Raw genomic sequence first — 23680 nt, forward strand, 5'->3', positions numbered from 1 at the left:
TCTGAAAGGGCTGATTCCATTCCAGTTTCTTATTTAGCAAGAGAGAAGTGACCTACTGGTGCTTGCTGTGCTACTGCTCTCCTAAGGCTGATGCCACAGAGGTCACTGAGGGCACTCAGGGTGTTAAGGACTCTGCACAACCAGGATTACAGGGAGACACACACCCACAGTAACCCTGGGGAGAACTTTCTTGCACCCTGTGATTTTTAATGCCAACCTTGCTGCAATAACCATGTCTTTAAGCATCATCCATCAGGCCTCTAGCTCAAGCATTTGTTTGGCTGAAAAGGTTTTTAGAGCCACTCTTTTGTCCCAGTGCTGAGAGGTCTTCTCTGTAATTTGTTCCCCTCAGCAAACAGAATGAATACATTTTAAAAACGATGCCAGACTCTAATCCCTCCTCCCATGATTCAATCCACAGCTAGCGGAGAGCAGAGCCTTACAAGGAAGGGGCTCTCCACTAAGTAACACTTGATTAGAGATGTGAAAGCACCTTTCCATTTGGACATTGGGTTTGACAGTGTTCACAACTGTCACTTTTCCCTGAGCCAGGGCTCTCCCGTGGCAGTGGGATTGATGTTCTCCCAACTGATCGGCTGGTGCTGAGTGCTGTGAACGCTGTTATTCAAACCAGTGGCACCCTGGCAGGGCTGGGCTCACTCCTCACACCGCCTGCCAAATCCACTTGGCTTCGCCTACAGCTCCTGCAGCAGGACAGCGGGAGGGAGGGAAGGAGAGGCAGGCGAGTCCCTGGTGACAGGCAGGACCATGGGGACAGGCAGGAGCTTGGCTGGCAGTGCCAGAGCGGGTCCATGTGACTCCCGCCCACCCTCACCGGCGGCCAAGGCGATGATGGTGGCACACGTAGCCCAGCCTCGTGCCCACAGCCAGGCCAGCTGCCTGCTGAACACACACCAAACCTCGCCCCTCCCATGGGCAGGGGAACCACGAGGACAGGAGGGAAGGCTGGCACACACAGGGCAGAGTGTGTCCCTCCCACGAGGTGCCTGTGGCCTCCTGGGAAGTCCCAAAGTGATGGAAGTGAAGGCAGATGGCAGCGAGATGATGGGGAGGAAGGATCCCAGGGAAGGATGGGGTGGCAGGAGGGCTCAAGTGGGAAATACAGTGCTGCTGACAGAGGCACTGCTGCAGCATCCGTGGATGTAGCTGCTGCTGCTGCTGCTCCAATAGGGAAATGCTTTCTGTGGCAAAGAGCTCATTGTAACAAGTGCTCTGCCCTCCCACCTCCCTCCTGAAAGGGCTGCTCTCCTTTGCAGTACAACAGCAGAAAACACACCATGAAAAAAAGAATCAAATGGAAGGAAGAGGAAGGGTAGCCCTTTTGTAAAGTGGGCACAACATGCTTTCACTTTCTCAGCAAACCCTTCTCCCCATCCTCAAGCCAGGCATTGCAGTGCGTTACCACAGCCCCAGGTACAGCAGGAGCCATAAGCTCAGGATTCAATATGAGGCGCTTGATTTATTTTTTCTTCTGATACTGGTCTGTGAACTGCAGCAGTTTAGAGAGTTTAATCCCACAAAGGTCTGAGCAGAAGGAACAGACACAAAGGTATCCAGCCACACTGATATTTCATCTCTCAAATGACACACCAGGATACACAGACACTGCAGTGACCTTTGTCTCACCATGTCCCCAAGTCAACATCCATGAGAAGCTTATTTACAAAAGCCAGTTTTAATCCCTCTCCAACTCACTACATTATTTATCCCCAGTCCAAGGCCATAACCCATTCAGTACTTGTCAACCCTCAGGTCTGTTTGTTACTCCAGAATGCCCATCTGAAGGCTTGGCTACATTCAGAGAAGATCAATGCAGGACGTAGGCAGAGAAGAACAAGGCAGGTGACCAGGAGAATTGAGAACCAGACAAAAGGAATTGAGGATGGTATTAATTTTGTGGAATTTTAGGCATCTAATGCCTTTTTGAGAGAGGCACCAGCAGCTTCTTTACTATGATGGAGATTAGCAGCTCCAGAACATCATCAACCATTGTGTCTCCCACATCTGTCACTCTCAGAGAGAGCCTCTCCTCCTCTCTCAGGGGCTGCTGAGATGGCCACAAAAGAGCCTGGCAACGTGGAGGCACAGAAAGGACACAACGGCTTTCTGGGGAGGGATAATCCTACAGGACCAGCACCAGTGTGAGAATCAGGAGGTCTAGACTGGCATGGTTAATCTGTGGTTGGAAACAAGGAGCTGAAGGCTAAGAGTGTGCAACTTGAGGAGGGTAAAGGAGCAAAAAAGGAAACCATTTTCCAGGGGAAAGCTGGGAAGCTCAAGAGCTGTTCATGACCAGGCCTCAGCATTCTCTGCTCCTGTCCTCAGCTTCTGAGTCTGTAACTCAGTTGATGCTGAAACTGGAAAGGTAAGACACGTATAACACAAACTCCCTTCTCCCAGCTCCAGCTCCCACTGGGAGCATTTCAGGACACACTGCTGCTGGCAGGGCGTGCAGTTTATTGACTTGGATCCCATCTCTGCTCGATGTGTGTCAGCTGGCTCCTCTCCCCCATGGCCACAGCCACATCCCAGCACCGACATCTCCCCAAGCCCAGAGCATCCCCCAGAGCCAAGGGCACCCAGGTCTGCCGACGTTTGGCCAACATTCCCTAGCTCAGCACTGGGAGGTGCCTGATCCGACCCGCCTGGCTGCGAGACGAGCAGAATGTATCGGAAAGAGCTGCCTGCCAGCCCTGCTGCCAAGCAAGAGTGAGAACAAATTTGGATAATAAAAGCTGGAATAAGAAGATGCCTTGGAGAGCGCGTTGGAATAGTGCTTTGCGAAGCTTCAATTTAAAGCCTTGTTTCTACAGCTAACGCAGTCGTAAGGGACATTAGCCTAATTTCTGTCAAGAGAACTTGTCAACACTGCAGTATTTAAGATAGACACTAAGGACGTGTTTTATCTCACAGATAGATCACTGAGAAAGGAAGGAGCTGTGCCACACTTGGTTCACAGGAAAATAAATTGACGTTCTCCCTGGGCCTAATTGGTGGATGCTGTTTTATAACACCACATGCATGAGCAGCCTCATATTTTATCAGTGTGCAGCTGAGATTGGTGCCAAATCCACTGTGGGGTTAGACACAGGAACCCACAAGATGTGCTTCAAATGGGCACCCAAGGAAACAGAGCTGGGCGTTTGCCAGTCACAGAATAGGTGAAATATTTGGCCATGTCCTGAAGGGTCAGGTTCTTCTACAGATGGTGCTCACCAGCTGAGCCACAACTAGCAAGCTGTGATTTTAGGGCCAAGGGGAGAAAACTGGTGGTAGAAGAAGAGAACTGGGTTTGCCTTCTCAGGATTACCAGCAGGAACTTGCCTGGCCTGATTTTTAGAGATGGTCCATGGTGACTCAGTAGAAAGCAAAGAAAAGAGAGGCTGTACCCTGCAGCTTTAGGAAGGAAGTGTTAGCCTCATCCTGCTCCCACCATGCCCCACTTTAAGGAACTAAAGCATTCCCAGGAGCTCGGGTGCGTTAACGCTGGCATGGCTTCACACGTCCCACATGCCAGCCTTGGAGCTGTGTCTGCAGCATTCCCAAGATAACACTGGTGCCACGACACAAAAGCTTGTCCCAGACTTGCAGCTTCTGCAGTGGAAAGTTGAAAATGCCCTTTTATTTGCAGTTGTTACAGGGAAATAACAGCTGTGTCACCTTGTCCCAGCCTTGGAACAGAAATCAGCTTGCAGAGGAAGCCTGAGGGAGCACGACCCTGAGCTGCAGACTTGAGGGCAGGAGGGTGGCTCTGCCCTGCCACGGATTCTGCACTTGCAGAAGAGCTAAATCACTACAACAGCCAGAAATGTCCCTCGGGAAGGAAATCCTCTCAAAGATAAATCAATAACTCAGTGTAATTTTAGCATGCAGCCAGGAGAATTTACATTGCCAGGAAGGCTGAGAGTTCTGCCACGGAGACAGAGTCACAGCATCATCAAATAGCCCTGCAGCAGACCCTGCGCAAGAGCTCGGGCTCTGGGTATTCACTGCAAAGCCACGAGTCTGGGCTCTGCATTTTGGGACCTCCACAGACCCAAATCAGAGTGACAGCAGCATGGATGTGGTCCAGCAAAACTCCCTCAGGACAAACCCACCTTTCCCTTTTCTCCTCTGCAGCAGTGAGGCTGCTCTCTGAAATCATGGCAGTGCTGGCAAATGCTCCACATCCTACAGGGTGAGACACAAAAAGCACAACTAAACCAGGTGCAGGAGCAGAGGGGGAGTGCTCCAGCCACAGCCTCCACCCCTCACCACGGGGGTCCCACCAGCCAAGCCACCCAAAAACCAGCACGACAGGGATGCACCACAGCCCCCAGTGATTAATGAGACTGCAATTTACGTAATTGTATTAATGCAAAGTACACTAGGACCAATAAGTTCAAGGGAACTAATGACACTTTAGAGCACAGTTCAACACTGAGCAGTAACTCTAGCAAAAAGGATAAAAAAAAAAAGGCCCCTAATTATTCAATAGCTCTTCTCCCAGATTCTCAGGGTCAGCTTGGAGGAGAAGGTGGCCTGAATTATATTTTCGTTTCCAGAACATCAACAGAATTGCTAAGTGAGTTCCAGCGGCAAGGTCAGAGCCTGCCCATTGTTATGCATGCCAGCCCTGTCCCTTCCCCGGCACGGCAAACAGCGGCACTGCCGGGCCAGGGAGGGCTGGGGCTGCCGTGTCCCCTGCCAGCAGCTCCCATGCAGCCAAGCCCTCCTGCTCCCAGGGGCACAGGAGCAGCTCCTCTGCCAGCTGTGTGTTCTTGTCCCCTGCACGGATAAACGGCAACAACAAACTCCTGAGAAGCCAAGTGCAGCACCCAGGTTTGAAGGTCTAGGACCCTGTTCAGGATAAGCCTGATGACCAAACAGCCCAATCCAGCCAGCAGAGATTTGTGTACACCCAGGCCACTCCACATTGCCTGCTGGTACAGCCAAAGCCCCTGGCAGACATGGAGCCTGTGCCAGTGCATGGAGGGCTGGGAAGGAGTGCACACACACACACATACACACACAGAGCTCTTCCCCTGTTCCCCTGTTCCAGCCCACCTGGAGCCATGGAAGCATTTTGCAACACCCGTGCTGGCCACAGTCATGTCACTCCTCACAGGATCCTTTGGTGCCAACAAGCTCTCACACAGGTGTGCTCATGTGCCATCAATACTGATGTGCTCCAAGAGCCTCTGTCTGTAAACCCAACTTTACAGCAGCTACAAATGCAGTCTGTGCTCTGTATTATTTCATTGACACCTGGACTTTTAAAAGGGCATGGAGCAGCAGGAAGGGAAGCAGCAGGTGGGAAGCATGGCTTCCCACTGTCAGAAGGAATGATAGATGAGATATTGGGAAGAAATTCTTCCCTATGAGGCTGAAGAGACCCTGGCACACATTGTCCAGAGAAGCTGTCACTGCCCTGGATCCCTGGCAGTGTCCAAGGCCAGGCTGGAGAGGGCTGGGAGCACCCTGGGATAGTGGGAAGTTTCCCAGCTCATTGCAGAGGATTGGAATTGGATGTGTTTTGACATCCCTTTCAAAACAAACCATTCTGGGATCCAATGACTCTGCACTTCTGAAATGCTGAGATCTGCCAGCAGAGCTGACCCAAAGGGCAAGGTCAGTGCTTGAAGCTGAAGGTGCATTATGACCTTTGCACACAAAGCCAGGACAACCTGTTATGCTCCTACGATGCACAACACGAAGCTGCTTGAGAAGTCAGGGCAGAAAAACTCTGCAAAGACACACAAAAGAGGAGACCTCACAAGCCTCACATGACCCCTGTGTCTGATTGAAAATCAAATCCAAATTAAATGAATAGTCACAAGTTTGGTGTCTCAGAATTGAACTCAGAGCTCTCCAGGTGCCTTCCAGGCTCAGCAGCAGCATCCAGATAGAGGGAACACGCAAAAAGCCAACTCAGTATGATTAGGAAGACACACATGAAATTATCCATCACAGAGCAACCTGTGTGCACCCAAACGTCCTGCAACACAATCAGAAATCAATGGCAAGACGCAGAAACCATCCACCACCCTGCAAAATATAAAGAACACTTGTACTATTGATTTTTAAAGCACCTCAGTGAAGAGAGTTGAGAAGAAGCCTGAGAAAGCAAAGCAAAAAGCCTGAATTGAAGCCTTTTTTTTCCTCAAAAAGACATTAATAATGGATTTTCAATGCAAGAAGAAAAACTGAAACCCACACCAGATTCTCCTGGTAATAACAGCTTTCTGCAAAGCCCAGCTATTAATGTAACAGGGACGTCCATCAATCAAGCACACAGAAAGTACTTTGAGAGCTAAAAAAAGAGCATGCAAACATCTGCTTTTGGCAACTTAAATTTTGCCCTTAAGCACAAGGAACATAATAAATTACCAGAAGGTTGGGCTTGAACTCATTTCCCTCCATGCTAGACCTAAATGCTGAAGATGGGGATAAGGGTACACAAACATGCTGCTGCTGGGATTTGTCCTGACAAAAAATGGGAGGAAGTGGCACAGTTTCATTTGTGGACTGAGGATCCCTTGAAAACACTGGTGCCATTCTCAGCAGCAAGCTCCTGAGAGCCAACCCATGGGGACAGTCAACAGCAAGGGGACACCAAACAGGGGTGTAGCAACTCCCTGCCAGCAGTTTAGGAAGCTCTTGTGAACCCTTTGCCACCTCCAGCATCCTCAGCACATCCAAGACTGCCCAGATGTTGGAGTGGTCCCACAGTGGGATGACAAATGTGCCAACTTGCTCCAAGATCCCAATGGCATCTCTCCTTGCCCAGCTCCTTCCTTGTTCCCCGTGGAACTGTGGTGATTTTGGCAGGTCCTCAGTGCCCAAGTCCCTCAGTGCTCTCATCAACCACCACATCACGCTTGGGGTCCACCCACGCAGCTGAGCACTGCCTGGGGTGTCACAGCAAACCCCAGAAAAGCTGGATTTGCACCAAGGAAACGGCTGCCAAAGAAAGCAGCCAGGGTGTCCCCACGCCTCCAGTATCTCCTGCCTTGGAAAACACAGTAGGTCAAAGCAAATGCTGGAGATAATGAACACAATTTACTGATTCAAGCACAAGAACCTGCAGGCATGGCTGCAACTAAGTCGTAATAAATTCTGAAGAGTGACACTATAAAATGGCATTATGGAAGGCTGTATTTATTGTCACCCCATGCTTCTGTATCCAAGGTGCCACGTTACACTTAATAACAGTTTTCTCCCCAGCTGCCAGTGTTGCAAACCCTGACAAGCTAATGGTCGGGCCAACCCTCCCCCAAACACACACATCTCCACCCTGCACACAGCTCTGGTGGCAGGAACCAGGATACATGATTAAAACAGTGCTGCCCAGGTGCTACCCAGCCTGTCCCCTCTGTGCTGCTTCTGCAGGGCTCCCTGAGATGCAGCAGGACAGGACTTTTATCCCTGGAAGCGATGCAGACGAGGAACAGCTGTTGTAGGATGGTAGGATGGTATCTTCATGCACAGAGACCTTCTTGTCACAGCAGGCTCTGTGCAAGCCATCAGGACATCCTTGTGAAGAACACAGAGAACCAGAGGTTCTCATGGAGGACGACCACGGAGAACCAGAGTTCCTCTGGTTCCTCATGCCAGAACTGCAGGCAACCTCACCATTCAGAGCTCCACTACCCCTGCAATGTGCCCTTTCATGGCTCCATATTTAGTTTTGATACTATGGATACAATCTTTATGGAGCATGGTTTTCATTGAGCTTCTTGTTCTACCTGTTGGTGTACTAGTCCTAAGCCTGCAATAAAATCACATTGGAGGTCAGGCTGGGCCTGGGCAGCACCTTGGGTGTGGATGGAGACCTGACAAGTATACAGGTGCCATTGTCCCATCCATGTCTGCACCACCTGCACTGCAGAGGACACAAAAGAAATGTGAATAATCTCTAGTCCTCTTCACAGAAAAAAAAAAAGGCAATAAATATATCACTTTTTCAAGTATAGCACAGAAAAAACAGTACAAACAGGCAGTGCAGGTGGTTTGACCCAAGGACACTCACAGTGGATGGAGGAGAGCATGTACATCTCCTCCTCAGACAGTGTTCACACCTCTGACCACAGCCTGGTCTGGAGGAGCCTCAGCTCTCCCTCCTCTCCTGCCAGCTGACAGGTACAAGCTCTCCTCGGCAGCCTCGCTCTGCTCCTCCTCCAGGACAAGTCCTTCTGCCTTCAGAGGGTAACCCAAAGGTTCAGAGAGCATCTGAAGAGATCAGTGTGTGGAAAGATGACAAAACAGGAGTCAAGTGAAAAGCCTCTTGACCTCTCTTCCAGCAAAGGCTCTGCTCCCATGGGGTGCCCTCCCTGCAGCCTTGCTCAGGGCTCCAGCCCTCTGGACCCACAGCTCCCCAGCAGCTCAGACATCTCTTCCTGCTGCCTCTTTTCAAAGAAGACTCTTGTGTGCTTGCCCCAGTCAGACTGTAGCTGATGTTAGCAGGGGGAACAGTCAGCACCACCACCAGGGTTTGCAGCTCTCTGTGAAGACACCATCCCTTCTGTCTTAAAAGAGGCACTGCCAGAGCAGCTGAGGCTGGAAACACCTCTGGGATCATCTGCTCCAGCCCCTGCCCAAGCTGTGTCACCTCCAGCCCCAGGTCTGTGTTCAGGAGGGCTTGGAATGTCCCAGGACTCCACCAGGGTTTGGAATGTCCCAGGACTCCACCAGGGTTTGGAATGTCCCACGACTCCACCACCTCTCTTTTGGAGCTGGCCTGCTCCAGCCACCCTGCAGTAACCAGATTTTTCCATGTTTATACAGTGTTTTCTGTATGTTTTGCTGGAGAGCTGCCTCAGAAGGGCAGCACAGCCAACGGGACAGCAGCCACTCCTCCAGCTTTACCTCAGACAGTCTATAAATACCTTCACTACACCTGTAAAACCCATCACCATGTGCCACCTCCTTACAGCTCCAGCTAACCCAGATAGAGCCAGGAATAACAATTTTTTGTGTATTATCTGGTGGAGAACAGGGAGATAACTGTAATTAGTAGCACCCCGGTTAGCAGGTGAAATGATAGTGTAATTAATGAAGATCAGGTGGGCTTTGTTTCAGATAAGAAAAGCAGCAGATTCTATCAAAATGTAAATGCAGCTTAAAATACAGCCTTGGTGATCACTTAGAGCTGCTTTTAGAAACACCACCAGCCCAAAATGCAGAGGTTTCACTTGGGCTGAATGACACATCCTAAAAATAAAACCTGGTCTGGGGCTAACATGTAAATTGTTGATTAGATCTATTTATTCACACCCCGCAGTGCTGGGAGAGACTTGCAGCTCCATGTTCCTTCTCTCCCTTTGCAGGATCACAGGCACATTCCTGTTATTGCCGCTTGCAAGGACTTTGCAACCCTGGGAGCTCTCCAGCAGCAGAGCAGCAGCAATTCCAAGTGACAGGCTGCATACATTAATTCTGCATTCAGATAACATCCTGTTGCAAGTGAATGACCCAAGCAAAACTTCCTGCAGTCTTAAGGAGCAGGCAGAAAACTCAGGAGAGAGGAAAAAGAATCTCTGGACTGAAGAAAGATATTTTGAATCGGAAATGTTATCCCTCATTAGAATTTCCAACACCACCACCCTTACTCCTTCCAAAATGCAAACACATAATAAAAAATTAAACGTGAATCTAGCATTTAGGAGGTCTTCCAATAAATGGGAATTATTTCTACCAAACGTCAGGACAGACCCAAGGAGATTACATTTCTTCCCCAAGCTTTTGCTGGTAAAGCAGGGCTGGAAAAACAGAGCCATATTTATTTTTTAACTCAGAAGCTTCCTCAGGATGCTAAAGGAAGCAGCTTCAGTAAAGCAGAGCCATTTGTCTCAGTGTGCATTCAAGTAAGAACAAATGCAAAACCAGCTTCTAGACCTCAAGGAACATCAAATAGCTTTTTAATTTATGTCCCAAATTCCCTGCAGATTCTAAAATGAACAGAGGGCAGGGTTCAGAAAAAATGTCTCACTCAATCAAGACAGCTGGATGGATATTCTGAGTTTTCCTCAGAGGAGCAAGGTGTTTTTATGCCAGAATGGAGCAGGCACAGCACATGGCTCCGAAAGGCTCTGTGGAAAAAGCAGACCTGTTGCTTGTGTGACCCTATAAATAAATGTATTGAAAACTAAGTAACTTAGGAAAGAAAAAGGAAAAAAAGATGGAGCCCCATCTGAGTAAGAACACAATTTGCAGGCATGAACTGTGAAGGACCAGGTGAAATATTCCTCACAGGAGCCATCTGACTGTGCTGACTGCCTGAAAACCCTCTCACTTTGTCCTTGCCCACCTAGAACAGTTTCACTGAAATTTCAGTAGGCGAGGCCTTAACCCGTGGGGAAGACCAAAGGGAGGAACAGCCTGAGTAAGACTATGGAAAATACTAACTTCCTAATGAGGGAAAAAGATAACATGGCAAAACTCTGGTTTAGGGATGTACATGATCCAGACTGAACAGCAAGGAAAAAACAAGGATTAGCTTCTAGAGCCAGGTGCTTTTGTCACAGCTGCCACACACATCCCAAGGACCAAATCCAGCAGCTCCTGGAGCATATGGCCACATGTATCCTGGGAAAAGGGGCAGAAATGGTCATCCTGGCCACAGGCTGCACAGTGCTAAATGGCACTTCTGCTCCAGGAAACCTTCAGTCAGGGCAGGGAGTCTGAATACAGAGCCAGCAATGCCAAAGGGATGGATGTGGAAGGAACTGGAAGGATGATGCATACCCTCAGGCTGGGGCAGCTGCCTCCATCACCTCCAGCAAATGAGCAAATACAGGAGAGAGGGCTGAAAACACAATGTCTGCAAGATATTTATAGATCAGGGTTTAATTTATGAAATCACAGAATAAAATTGCAAATTTAGGAAAAAAAATAAATAACTTCTGCAGGAATACCTGACCCCCAGAGCTGCCAGCCTCCCCCAGAGAGCGTGGTCAATCCAATCCTGCAGGAAACACTGCAATGCCTGGAATGCTTGTCCCACACAAGACCACACATTTGAAGCCCGAGGTAGTTGCTGTGATTATTTTTCAAACCTTCAGAACCATTTCAGTGACCCTGGGACCCAAGTCCCATGTTTTGAAACCACATTCCCGTAACACTCAAGGAAGATGTTGGAGCCAAGGTCCTGGTGTGGCTTGCTGGCTCTGGGAGGAGGAGGGATGATAGCCAAATTGGAAATTCAAGATAACCAAGGCTGGAGGCACTGCCAAAACATTTCAGAGGAGGAAAAACATTTTTCTTCCAAAGCACTGTTACAAGCTTGAAATAAATGTGCAGACTGTTAGATAAAGACAGAGATAAAAATAGGCCTGTTATTAAATACCTCTTCTTTAATGAGGTTCATCCTTCTAAACAGCCACGCGAAGGTTATTAGAGTTATTGCAGAAAATACAGCCTGCTTGCACATAAAAACCGTAGCAAGATATTCCTCATCACCCAGCACACATTTAAGCACCTCTCAGCAGCTCACACACTCACAGCATCCTCAGCTTGGCAGGAAGGAGATAAAAGAGAGGAATGAGAGATGTCTTCTCTGGGAAACAGTCTCTCTTCTTTCAAAGCACTTTCCCCCCACCAAACAATGTAAATTTAACCAGGGGAATGATTCCCACTGCTGATGTCTAATGCTATTATACCACCACCAGCCTGAGCATCATTAAAGCTAAGTTTGAAATTATTCTGAAAGCTGCAGCTTAACCCCCTCCTGTTGCAGTAAAACCACTGCTTGACTCTCAGCACCTCATCCCTGGTTTATGACCACTCCAGATCACCTGGAATACCCTGCAGAGCTCAGAATTCCACAACTCACTAATAGGAGTCATGGCTCAGCTCATGAAAACACAGCACTGCACCCTTGTTTTGGCAATGCCCCACATCCTAGCCCATAGATGAAGAAGCTGCTGACTTTTATTTTGGCTGCTCATAAGCACAATTAGTTTTTGGCAGAATGAGCATCACTAAAGACTTTTGTAACCAGTTTGTCTAATGAAACCAGAAACATCACAGCCAGTAAGGGACAGGACTGACCTGACACACCAAAAACCCACTCCAGCCCCACTTTGTTCTTTAACCTGAGCAATCCAAGCAGTAAATGTAGGGCTTTTTCTCACCACACCAGTGCTGTCAGGACACTGTCACTTCTGGAAATGACAGAAGACAAATTTTACCTGCATTCGGGGGAAAAAACTGGCTGCCAGTTCATTACAGAAATGCTGAACCCAATACCCTCATGGATGTGCTGGGAAACCCACCAGGTGAAGGAAAAGCAGACAGAAAATACAGGGAACAAGCCTGTGTGTGGGGCTGCACCTGGCCATGCTGAAGGTGTCCCAGAGAATGGCAGCTTGGTGTCCCTCCCACTGCAGTGAGTGGTGCTGCCCCGGCACTGGGCACAACCACCAAGCCCTGCAGTTCTGCTAATTAACATCTGCAGGCTGAGTGCACTTACAAAAACCAGCACATTGCTGCCCAGCTCCCAGAAAGTTAGGGACCAGGAGCTATGCAGTTCTGAGGCCTCACATCATTAAAATTTAAACACAGCATCATATAATCATAGAAGGGCCTGGCTTGGAAGGGACCACAAAGCCCATCCCATTCCACCCCTGCCATGGGCAGGGACACCTTCCACAAGCCCAGGCTGCTCCAAACCCCCTCCAACCTGGCCTTGGACATTTCCAGGGATCCAGGGGCAGCCACAGCTTCTCTGGGCACCCTGTGCCAGGGCCTGCCCACCCTCATAGGGAAGAATTCCTTCCCAATAGCTCATCTACCCCTGCTCTCTGGCAGTGGGAAGCATTTCCCTTGTCCTCCCACTCCAGGCCCTTGTAAAGAGTCTCTCTCCACCTTTCTTGTCAGCTCCTTCAGGCACTGAAAGGGGCAATTAGGTCATTTCTCCAGGCTGAACAATCCCAATTCTCTCAGCCTTTCTATATACATATATAAAAATATATTATATATATAATATACTGCATTTAATATATACATATATAAAATACATTGCATTTATACTATGCTACGAAATATGCCTTCAAAGGACCATTACCAGCCTTGTTCAATTAGAGAAGCAGAGGTGGTTTTATAAAGTGGGAGCCTTTTTTGTTTTAATTTTAATGTGCATATTCAGTGAGTGGCCTATAAATTCTGTTATTTGCTGTGGTTCCCATGTCCTAGTCTGAATGTCAATGAACTCTCCTGAAGGGGTCAGCTGTGTGCCTGAGGACTCTGCTCATTGACACTCAGGAGGTTTCCCGAGTGGTTCACCTACCCAGGTCTGAGGCCACAACACTCCCAACACTTCCCTGGCTGAATGGCAGTCATGGCAGCTCCCCATGCCCCTGTCTGCCCACCCCAGCACACTGAAGGGACAGCCTGACAGGGACCATGTGTGCATTCCCAGTGGGAGCCCTCCGACCTCCCAGCTCAGGGAACCCGCAGGTAGAGAAAATCCAAACAGCTAATGCAGAGCAAGGCTGAGACAGGGAACAGCACTGCTCTCATCCCAGCCACAAGGAAGGACACTCATGCAGTATCTCCATGTCCACAGCATCCTTCAAACACTCCCTGCTTGAGCAGAGGGCTGGGAAGCACTTGCCTGTTCACTCTCTGGGCATCTCCCAAGCCCCAGTCCTGTCCTTTTACTAACACCAGGCAGGACAACACTGCTATCCTTCTTACTCAGACCAGGACCAAGGCCTGGAGGATGTGCTTGGTGTGACACATCTGCTCACACCTGAGGCAGGAGCAGCTCCCCTGGCACTTCTGCCAGACTTGGAATTAGGCACAAGCCACTGTCAGGGACACTGTGCATCCTGTGATGTGAAGGCAAGAGGCAAAGGAAAACCCACAGGGGTGAGGAAGCTGAGAGAGGAGCCTATGAAGGCAGATGGCAGTGAAAAGGACCGGCACAAGATACATTTAAGAGATGAAAAGCCTCATATGCAAGAGGTCAGGTTGAAAACAAGCAGAGGGAGAGCTACCAGTGGCCATAATTCAGCTTCCAAGCACTGAACATTTGCTGTCAAGCCAGCCTGGTCTGTCCTACCTGCTGGAATCACCCTGCAGCTCTCCTGTCGCTGGCTAGATTCTAGCAACTCTACAGTCAAGATCTCCCCCCTCTGCACATCAGTAACAAGGCATTTTAATAAAAAAAAAATACAAACCCAGAGAAGAAGCATTTCATCTAGTATAGATGAGGTTTTTAAAATTCCATTTGCCTTCCCTCTACACGCAAATCTGTGGTGATCTGATGAGGCTCCTATTTCCTGGATTAGACATGTCAAACTTTGCAAAAACGAGCATACCCTGGTGGTTTCACTCTGTATTTCACAGCCCTCTCCTGACTGTACTGCCATAAATATTTCAGAGACCTGCCCACCACTGTCTGAGTTAGGTCCAAGTCACCAAGAAGCCATCGGTTTGGACAGTCATTAATTCAGCAAAGCAATTAGCAAGAGCTGCTGCAGCTCAGGACATCCCAGTGAGCAGCAGGAGCAAGACAGCCACAGACAAGGTAAAAGGGGACCCTCAGCAGCCACCATGTCACCACCACAGGCTGTGGGACAGAGCTGGCACAGAACTCCTGAGCCAAAGGCATCCCTCCTGGCTCCTTCCTCTCTCAGCTTTAAAAACCTTTTCTCAGCTTAAAGCAGTGCTGGCTCATTTGGCCACCAAAATATCCTGAAAGACAGAGACTGGCAATGAAACTGGACCAAGTTATTCCCCAGCCTGAGTCCTGTTCTTTCCAAAAGCAGAGCATGTCCTTCAAAGCAGCTTCTGAAAATACCTCCCCAGTGTGGATGCCTTGAGAACTGTTTTTCTGTGGGTGTAAAACCTTGTTTGTGCAGCAAATGAGACAGGAGAAGACCTGTGACAGTAGGAACAGCAGAGTAGGAACAGCAAAGATAGCCTGAGGATCCTTGGAAGCTGCAGCCATGGATATTTAAACACCAAGCAATGTATCATCAGCTCCCCACTGAACATAAGATGGTTTCATCTTTGCAGAAGCAGCAACAACAGCATGTTCACATCAACTTCACTCTGGCAGCCTGATCAACAGCAGCAGCTATGGCTCCTTGGTTTTTAACTGTGATATAATCAGGCACTTCAGAAAATGACTCTGGGCAGCACAAACGGTGGGGAGTCACTGCAGGTTCAGCTCTGCAAGGCAGAGCTTTAACCATGGCTGAAGTTCAGGCAAGCCAAGCTCCCTGCTCTGCCCTGAGACATTCCATCCAAACCCCAGAGAGATCCATGCTGCAACATTCCAACCACCAATGCCAGGCTTTGCTCCATCTCTCTGGTCTGCAGGGAGCTGCTCTGGAGCAATGGCAGCCTCTCTGTGCCCCACTGTTGGCTTTCTGCAGAGCAGACTGTAAATATTTTTGTATTTTGGGCAGAGAAGGTTCTCATTTGTCCATCTGGATTGGAAACTGGACTCATTAACTCCCAACTGTCAGCTGGAAAACCTGCCAGTGGGTTTCTGCTGCATCAGAGAGGAGGAAAGTGCTGCTGCCATGGGGGTGAGCAGAGCCCACCTGCAGAGGCTCTGTGCAGCCCCAGCTCCCCACCCATCACTGCTGTGGGAGTGATTGACTCCTTTTGCCTTTCTCAATTAAACCCTTGCCTCTTAAATGCTTTTTCTCAATCTTCACAGCAAAGCCTTCCCAGAGGAGCCACCGCTGACCCTAATGCTGGGTGGAAAATCTGTTGCTCAGTGATGTGAGTAGATGGTCAGAACATTCCAACTTTCAATCATCATCAGGAATGCTAAACAAAACAGTGGGAAATCTGGTGCCCAAATAACAAAAGTAGGTAATTCCCAGGAAACAAAGCATTTGTGTGCTCGGGGATGCTGCCTGGCAGATTTGAGGTCACCAGAAATGTGAAGAAAATGCTTTTATATACAGAACCTCCAAGAAAACTGTAAAATTGATGGAAAAAAAATCACAGAATCATCGAAGGTTAGAAAAGACCTCTTAGATCAGGTCCAACCATTAACCCAGCACTGCCAGGGCCACCACAAAACCATGTTCCTAAGCACCACATCTACACATCTTTTCAACACTTCATCTGTGCCATCCCAAGGACTCAGGATCAGCCTCTGGCTGTCATAATCATCAGGCAGGATGACCTGGAAAGGCAGCAGGTGCTTCTGTGTGCTCAGACTCACCTCCACAAGCCTGGCAGAGCTTTAATATACACAGCAACAAAAACAAGTCACCTCTCCCAGGTTTCTCCAGAGAGGTTCCAACTCCCAAGGGTCCTATCACCTGGAGAAAGTGTATTGTAAAAGGAAAAAGCAGAGGAAGCTTTTCTTCCAACTTCAAACAAATGCTGTGTCTGGGGTGGAACAGTTACTTGACCACGAGGAGTCTGAGCAGGGGTGTGAAGCTTCATTCAGAGGATGCTGCAATCCCACTCACCAAAACCCAAAAACCTGCAGGTTCCTGGGGACTCCAACCATGGACAGAAGGAAAAGTCCCACAATTGATACCAAAAAGTATAATACCAGAGATTCTGGAAGCCTTTCTGAGGTTTCCAGAAACATGACGTTCTGAAAGCACGTCTCCTCTCAGTCTGAGCCCGCTGCACCTGGTGCATTATTTAGTGCCAAGTGAGAAAGGAGCAAAGCCTAACAAAGTGTTAAAGGACTTTGTGAAGTTTCACCAACCTTCCCAGAGCCGTCAGCTCCGGCTGCCTGGCAGAAGAGACAACTGATCTTGCTTCCAGATTACAGGCGGCAGAGCTCTTAGGGCAACTGTCTCTCTGTGTTTGTATCCAGCTACCTCCAGCAGCTTGAAGTGTGCTCAAAGTGCAAGAAAGCACTTGATCAAAATCCAGCTCACACTGTAGACAGCGAGGAACAAGCGCCCAAAGCGTTACAGATACAATAACAATCGAATTTGGGGGGGGGGAATTGACAGGTTACAGGTTGATGACACTGCTGCAGTCTCAGTGGAAATGTGGATTGATGCAATTAGCAACAGGGAACTAGAAACTCAGCAGAGGAAAGCTGGGAATACATCTATAAAAGATGAGCTGCTGCACCATTGTGTAGAGAAGCACAAAAATCGTGCGTGAGCTCAGAACAGGAACAAGTTGAAACAGGAGTGAAACGGGGCAAACACAACTCCAAGCTCCCTCCCAGTGTTCAGAACTGGAGATCCAGATTCTAAATTAAAACATTTGCTTCCCCAAGAGAGACTAGCCCAGTTTGCCACAGGGATACAAGAGGAAAGGGAGTGGGGGTATCCTGGAGAGATGGGCAACTCCTGAGCACAGCCCAGCCAGCCCAGCCAGGTTCTGCTCAGCTGCCAGTGAGTAGAACTGCAGAAAACATGTGAAGATGCAGAACCAGTGGATTAGACACATTGCCAAGGTGTGTAGCTGTGCTGAAGACCAAAAGGTGCATCCTTGTGCAGCCACATCCCTCATGCCATGGTCAGCTCGCTGTCCAGCACAGAGCTGTGCTCACCCTGGGAAAGCCTGGAGGCCAGAGGCTGCAGGGAGGGGCTGGTGCTGGCAGCAGGGTGCCCAGCCTCGGGTAACACACGTGCTAAAGGTGTGCATGCCAGTCCACAGAGAGGAACCCTCAGGGGACAGAAACCCCGGCTGGCAGCTGGAGACCAAGGCAGACTCCTCTGGGACATGTCCCCAACGTGGGGATCCATAGCAGCTAGAGCACGAGGTAGGACACTATTTAAGTCTTTACAACAGCAATAAAAATGACTCTCCCCTGTGAATACTGACAAGTTCCCCACTTCCACAAGCCCTTCACTGCATGTGCCCAACATGGAATCACTACAAAAATGAAGCAAAATAAGGCACCCCAGCAGTGGAGAAGGTGCTGGTGAACAAACCCTGCAATGAGGTTTATAATGATTGCAAGTATGTACATGTTCTGCTCCAACAAAGCTGGTGGGGATCTGCCAGGCTGAATAATGAGCAGGGACACCACACGCCTTCCATACATAATGGTATAGAAATGAAATATAAGTATATACTGCGGCTTTGTGGAACATAGGGGCTTTTGTAGCCACTTGTGTTATACAAAGATTTACATTTGGAAAAGTCATTCTGCTATATCTGGCAGAAATTTCAAGACAAATGGAACCCATACTTATTCATTCAGTGATAATACTGAGCACAGGATAAAGCTCTTAAATTCAGAGCACTTTATAAAAATTAATTACTACTTAGTTCACCCTTGTGTGGTGGGAAGGTATTACACCTGCATATACATGAGGACAACCCAAGCACAAGTGGATTAAACTAAAGCTCGTCCAGGACCCCCAGAGGCAGGCTAATTGTTGAAATATGCATGCACACTTGCACCTGGTGTGTTTGAATGGGTTTGGCCCCTCCAGAGCCTTCCCAGCACACAGAGGCCAAGCTGCTCCGCTGGGCTCCTCTCACCATAGAGTCCCAGGCATGTCTAATGAAAGACACCAACCAAAGAAAGGGAAGAGATTTTTTTGTGGTTTGCACGGATAGGAATAAAAGCTGGATTTCAAACAGCTAAGGAACAGAAAACCCATTGTTAAAAAGCTGTGCAGTGCTCCAGTGACAGCTCCTAATCAGCTTGCCACTGAGCAGCTCCACACTGGAGCACAGCAGACCTGGGAATCCACGTGCCAACAAATGTTATAAAACCTGTCCCTTGACGAATGAGGAGAGAAAGGGCTGTGGAGCCAGTGACAGAGACAGCCCCCCACCCACAAGGGGGCTGGCAGCCCACTCCTCCTGCTCCAGTGACCTGAAAGCACTTGAGCAACCACTCCCCTTGTTGGATGCTTTGTCCTTGGCCACCAGTCCCTGCACTGGGTCACCGAGTCCTTCTCTCTTTATCTGAACATCAGCAAAAGCACTCATTGTCATGGGAACAAACAGGTATTGGAGTGTCTGCAAGGTTGCTGTCAGTGCTGACAGGTGGGGTTCCAGAGGGATGCTATAATTAGCCAGCACCAGTTACCTGGACGCAGGGTTTGCCACTGATCTGTGGGGTAAAACACTTCCAGGTCTTCAGGATCAGCGTCATCCTCTGTCACCGGCTCGTTCCCACTGTCATCTTTTATGTCGCTCTCTTCTATTTTTGTAAGGGCAAACTCCTTTTGGAGAGAAGAGATTCAGCTCATTAGCAATTGCATCTGGGTAATTTAGTGCTGGCTGAGAATACAAAATTTTTTCCCTCGCCAGCAGATTTTTTTTTTTGACATCCGAGATTCTTTCCACATGGTTAAATTTAGATTTAAAGTATATTAAAGGTTAAACATGCATAACTGGCATGACATTTGTGCTGAACAAAGCAATGCAGCTTATTTCCTATTCCAGAGCAGGTTGCAGGTTTCAAACCAGCTTTCACAGAGCCTCACCTGTATTTCAGTCGGAGGCAGGAGCCCTGGCTATTATTAGGGTTGTGTAACGTTGTAAGACCCCATTTTCCCTTGCCTAAAAATATGTCAAACTTTTAACTTTTTCAGCTGAAATTTTCCACACGAGTGGAACGCCTCAAGGCTTGTTGGTTGGTTTGGTTTTTTTGTGTTTTTGGTTTTTTTTTTTTTTTTTCTTAAATGCACTTATTTCAGGCTTGGAGAAGATTTCAGCTAAAATAGTTCAGCTATTTCCAAAATAGGACACGGGAAAAAACACACCGAGTTGCCCACATGATACAAATGTGAGGATCCTCTTCTCCACCCGCTCCCAGTGTTCTCAGTCTTTTAAAACAATGAGGCAGGGATTTAATCACCACCTCCATGGCAAGTGCAGCACGAGGATGGCAGAGGTGTGGGAGAGCAGCCAGCACGAGTGGTTCGACGTTACACCAAGGGAAGAACAGGCATGAACAGCAGGGAAAAAACCCTTGCTGTGAGGGAAACCTTGCTGTTCAATGGAAAGCCTCCCTAGGGAGCTGGTGGGAACCACAAAAAACCACGGAGAGTGCATAGTAACGACCTGTACTCTCACACCAGGCACTGACTCCTGGGTCTGTGCTGTTCTGGTTGGAACAGGAACAGATGAACTGGTCCAGGCTCATCATCCCGACAGCTCTGCTGTGTCTGCTGAAGGGAGTATTTTCAGCTTCTGAGATCACCAATTCAGTCACCACTGAAGAATTTGAGATAACCACCCTACAGGGAAAGATTAGTCCTAATTGTTGGCAATTAGAACAGAGTTACAGCTCACTTCATGAAGTGTTTGGATATTAATCCTTAGAATGTTTTCACAGGGAAAAATATAAGTAAATTCAGAGGTTAACTGGAAATTCTGGGACACGTTCTGCCTTCAGTTCTTCCACTCTTTAGGAAAAAATGCATGCACATTTTCTGTCAGAATTTGGATGCTCTGCATATAAATATCCATTTCCAGCCTAAAAGAGTCTTTTCTGAGAAAGAGAAATGTCAGCCTGAGCAGAACATGTACATTAGCAATGACAGTGTGGATGCGGCACGTGGAGACATGGGTTAGTGGTGGTGGCCTTGGCAGTGCTGGGTTAATGGTTATATTCAATGATCACAAAGGTCTCTCTTCCCAGCCTAAACAATTCCATGATTCCATGATTGTGGTAACACACAAGATGGCTGACAAACACATAGAATGTTTTTCTTTTAGCCGTCGAAAGGGATTGCAATTTCAGAAACGCATGAGAAACCAGATCTTCACTGCTGCTCTTGCTGAGTGCATCAGGGGCTCGGAATTGTTCAAATTATAACAAATGGTTAAAGCTCAGGAACAATCACAGCCATAAAAACCCAGGTTCTGCAGATGAAAATCAATGTTAACATTTTCTGAGCCAAGACTCAACGGGACTAAAAAGGAGTGAGTGGAGCAGTTATTACTTAGCTTATTTCCACGGCTCTGTGATTATCCAAGAGGGAGTTAGTGATACAGGCTATTGTAAATTTACCAACAGGCCTCCCAGTGCTGGATCTGTTCAAACACATAATGGAGACAGCTGATGTTTACTGGCTCTGCTTAGGAAAAGTGCCGAGGTTTAAATGCTCAGAAAGGATAAAAGGATGTGACTTGGTTAATTTAAGCGTTACTGTCACTTCCTGGCCACAGTTGCTTTGCAATACCCCATTTTCATTAGCATTTCTAGCAAAAATGGGCAGCACCACACAAGCAAGTCTTCATTTACACAGATATCAGTAGAATACTTTCTGTGTTGTTCTCATAATTCAAGTAGGAGAAAGATGTATCCTAAAGAACAATGGGCATTTCCTTAAAGACAAAAAGCATCCTTGTTTTGTCAGTCTGGAATCAAGGGCAGGAAGGTGAAAAGCCTGAGCAGGGAGGGGCTGGACACTTTGCAGCCTGCTTTTCCTAAAGGAGGGATGTGACTGCTGTGGAGCCTTTGGAAGGGACTGAAGGAAAAGGTGATGGGAGAGTAACCCCATGAATCCTGCCTGAACCTTATATCAGGCTGCTGCCCATTCCCACATCTGTCCCAGTGCCCACCCTCCAGCTGGGATGACTAGACTCTAGCTCCAGCCTCCTCCCCTCCCTCTCTGAAATAAAGTATTATCTCATCATTCACAGAATCAGAGATTGGAAAAGCCCTCCAAGACCGTCAAATCCAAGCTGTGCCCAATGCCCACCTTGTCCCCAGCCCAGAGCACTCAGTGCCACCTCCAGCCCTTCCTTGGACACCTCCAGGGATGAGCACTCCAAACCTTCCTGGGCAGCTCCTGCCAAGGCCTGAGCACCCTTTCCATGGAGAAATTCCTGCTGCTGTCCAAGCTGAGCCTCCCCTGGCCCAGCCTGAGGCTGTTCCCTCTCCTCCTGTCCCTGTTCCCTGGAGCACAGCCTGACCCCCTGGCTGTCCCCTCCTGTCAGGAGCTGTGCAGAGCCACAAGGTCCCCCTGAGCCTCCTTTGCTCCAGGCTGAGCTCCTTTCCCAGCTCCCTCAGCCTCTCCTGGTGCTCCAGACCCTTCCCAGCTCCATTCCCTTCCCTGGACACACTCCAGCCCCTCAGTGTCTCTCGGACCATGAGAGAACTGGACACAGCACTCGAGGTGCCTCAGCAGGGCCAGCACAGGGGACAGGCTGCTCCTGCTGCCACACCAGTGCTGATCCAAAAGTCATTACATGACTCCAGGTGGCCCCAAGGCACTGACCTTACAGTGCTTGTACTGTGATCTGTCCCTTGGATTTGCTCTGTGTGACAGGGCAGGCCCCTGATAGCATCCTAAACAAACAGCCCAGCAAGCTGCAGTGCAAAGGCAGGAGCAAGTGTCCAGGGACATGGAGTCTGCTGTCCCCCTATGCTGGTGTGGCTGTGATCCCTTTATTAAACCAAAAAACCACCACTCTCTACTGCTTAACATTCCTCGAGGAAGTTTCCCGTGGGCCTGGCACTGAGGACTCAGCAGCAGGATCCACCCGGGGAGTTCTGCACACCTGTACCTGTGGGGGGGCAGAGAGACCCCACTCACCTCAACTGCAGCTGCCAAAGAACACTGCAAGTAGCAAAATCCATGCTACTTGGATGACCCAAGGATCCAACAGGATGCTCTCCTAAGCCTGACTCACCTGTGGTGACTCAACAGATGCACAGCCACCCTTCCCCTCTGCTTGCCACAAGAGCACATACTGAGCTTTGCCTCTTGCCGGGACAGCATGTGTGACAACTCCAAATAAAACATCTAAGCAAGAGAGCTGCCCCAGTGTCACTGTTCCTGTTGGAAACCCTCTGGATTGTGCATATTTTTGATTTCTTGGGGTGAGGCAAACAGCCCTAAGAAGCCCTTCTGAAATGCTGTTATCAAGTGCTACTGTTGAGAAGAGGTGACTCCCCAGCACCCTCCTTGGCTCTGGAGAGGGATGAGGAAAGGCTGTCACCCCACCAGAGACCCCAGTGACTGGACAGCCCTTTGTGAAAGGGGCTCACAGCTGGAGCAGCCAAAACTTACAGGAACTCTGTCGCTCAAGCTTGACCAGGAGAACAGCACAGACACCAGCAACAGCAGCAGGTTGAATCTGGCAGCAGTGGAGAGGAGACTGGCCCAGCAAGACATCGTGCCACCAACCTGAAATGCAAAGCAAAACAAACCAAACAATATTTTTTTCCATTTTCACAGGTTTCAGGACTCTTTACACAACACTTTGCAACACAGCATGGATCAGGGGTGTGACACCACAGGAAGCACAACACCTCGAGGTGTGAGCACATGGGGCTTGTGGGGGGCAGCTGGTCTCACTGCTAATGGGGTTTGTGACAGGTAATGCCAACTACCTTATACTGACCCCGCAGGGGAGAATATCTCTCCTGGAAAATATGAGGAGACCTGCAAGACTTGTTTAAAATCATTGTGTTAGTGCCATGGATGACAACTACAGGGGAAAATAAAAAGCAGTGCAATCCTGCGAAGGCTTTTTATGCCTGTGCCTCATTTTAAGCACAGAAGTAGCTGTGTTAATTCAAATTAAACAAAACGACCAGCTGTCCAAGGATCAGGGGTTTATCTAATCCATATGTAGGTTTTTCTTGAGGAAAACAACATTTTGCAGAGGTCAACAAGGTTTACTTGGTGGTTCCTACAGCACAAGGCTTTCCCTGCTGCTCAGAGCACCGGCTCACCCAAGCTATGGGCCCAGGAGCTGGCTCTGACCCCACTCACAGGGGCCCAGGGAGCAGTGCCACGACACAGAGCCACCC

General features: G+C 48.8%; 1 protein-coding gene across 1 annotated transcript in view; it reads right to left on the reverse strand.

The window, feature by feature from the left end:
- The window catches only part of SIL1 (SIL1 nucleotide exchange factor), a 76927-nt gene extending 53875 nt beyond the window's left edge, over window positions 1-23052 (reverse strand). Inside the window, exons 1-2 of the mRNA XM_085073243.1 lie at window positions 22935-23052; window positions 18995-19130 (exon numbers count right to left, since the gene is read on the reverse strand). Of these exons, the coding sequence (XP_084929369.1) occupies window positions 18995-19130; window positions 22935-23039 (241 nt within the window). The 5' untranslated portion in view covers window positions 23040-23052. The remainder of the gene's footprint in view (window positions 1-18994; window positions 19131-22934) is intronic.
- Between the last annotated feature and the right edge of the window lie 628 nt (window positions 23053-23680).

This window comes from Lichenostomus cassidix, chromosome 13 (genome assembly GCF_008360975.1).
Source record: "Lichenostomus cassidix isolate B80296 chromosome 13, HeHo_3.0, whole genome shotgun sequence".
Lineage (NCBI taxonomy): Eukaryota > Metazoa > Chordata > Aves > Passeriformes > Meliphagidae > Lichenostomus > Lichenostomus cassidix.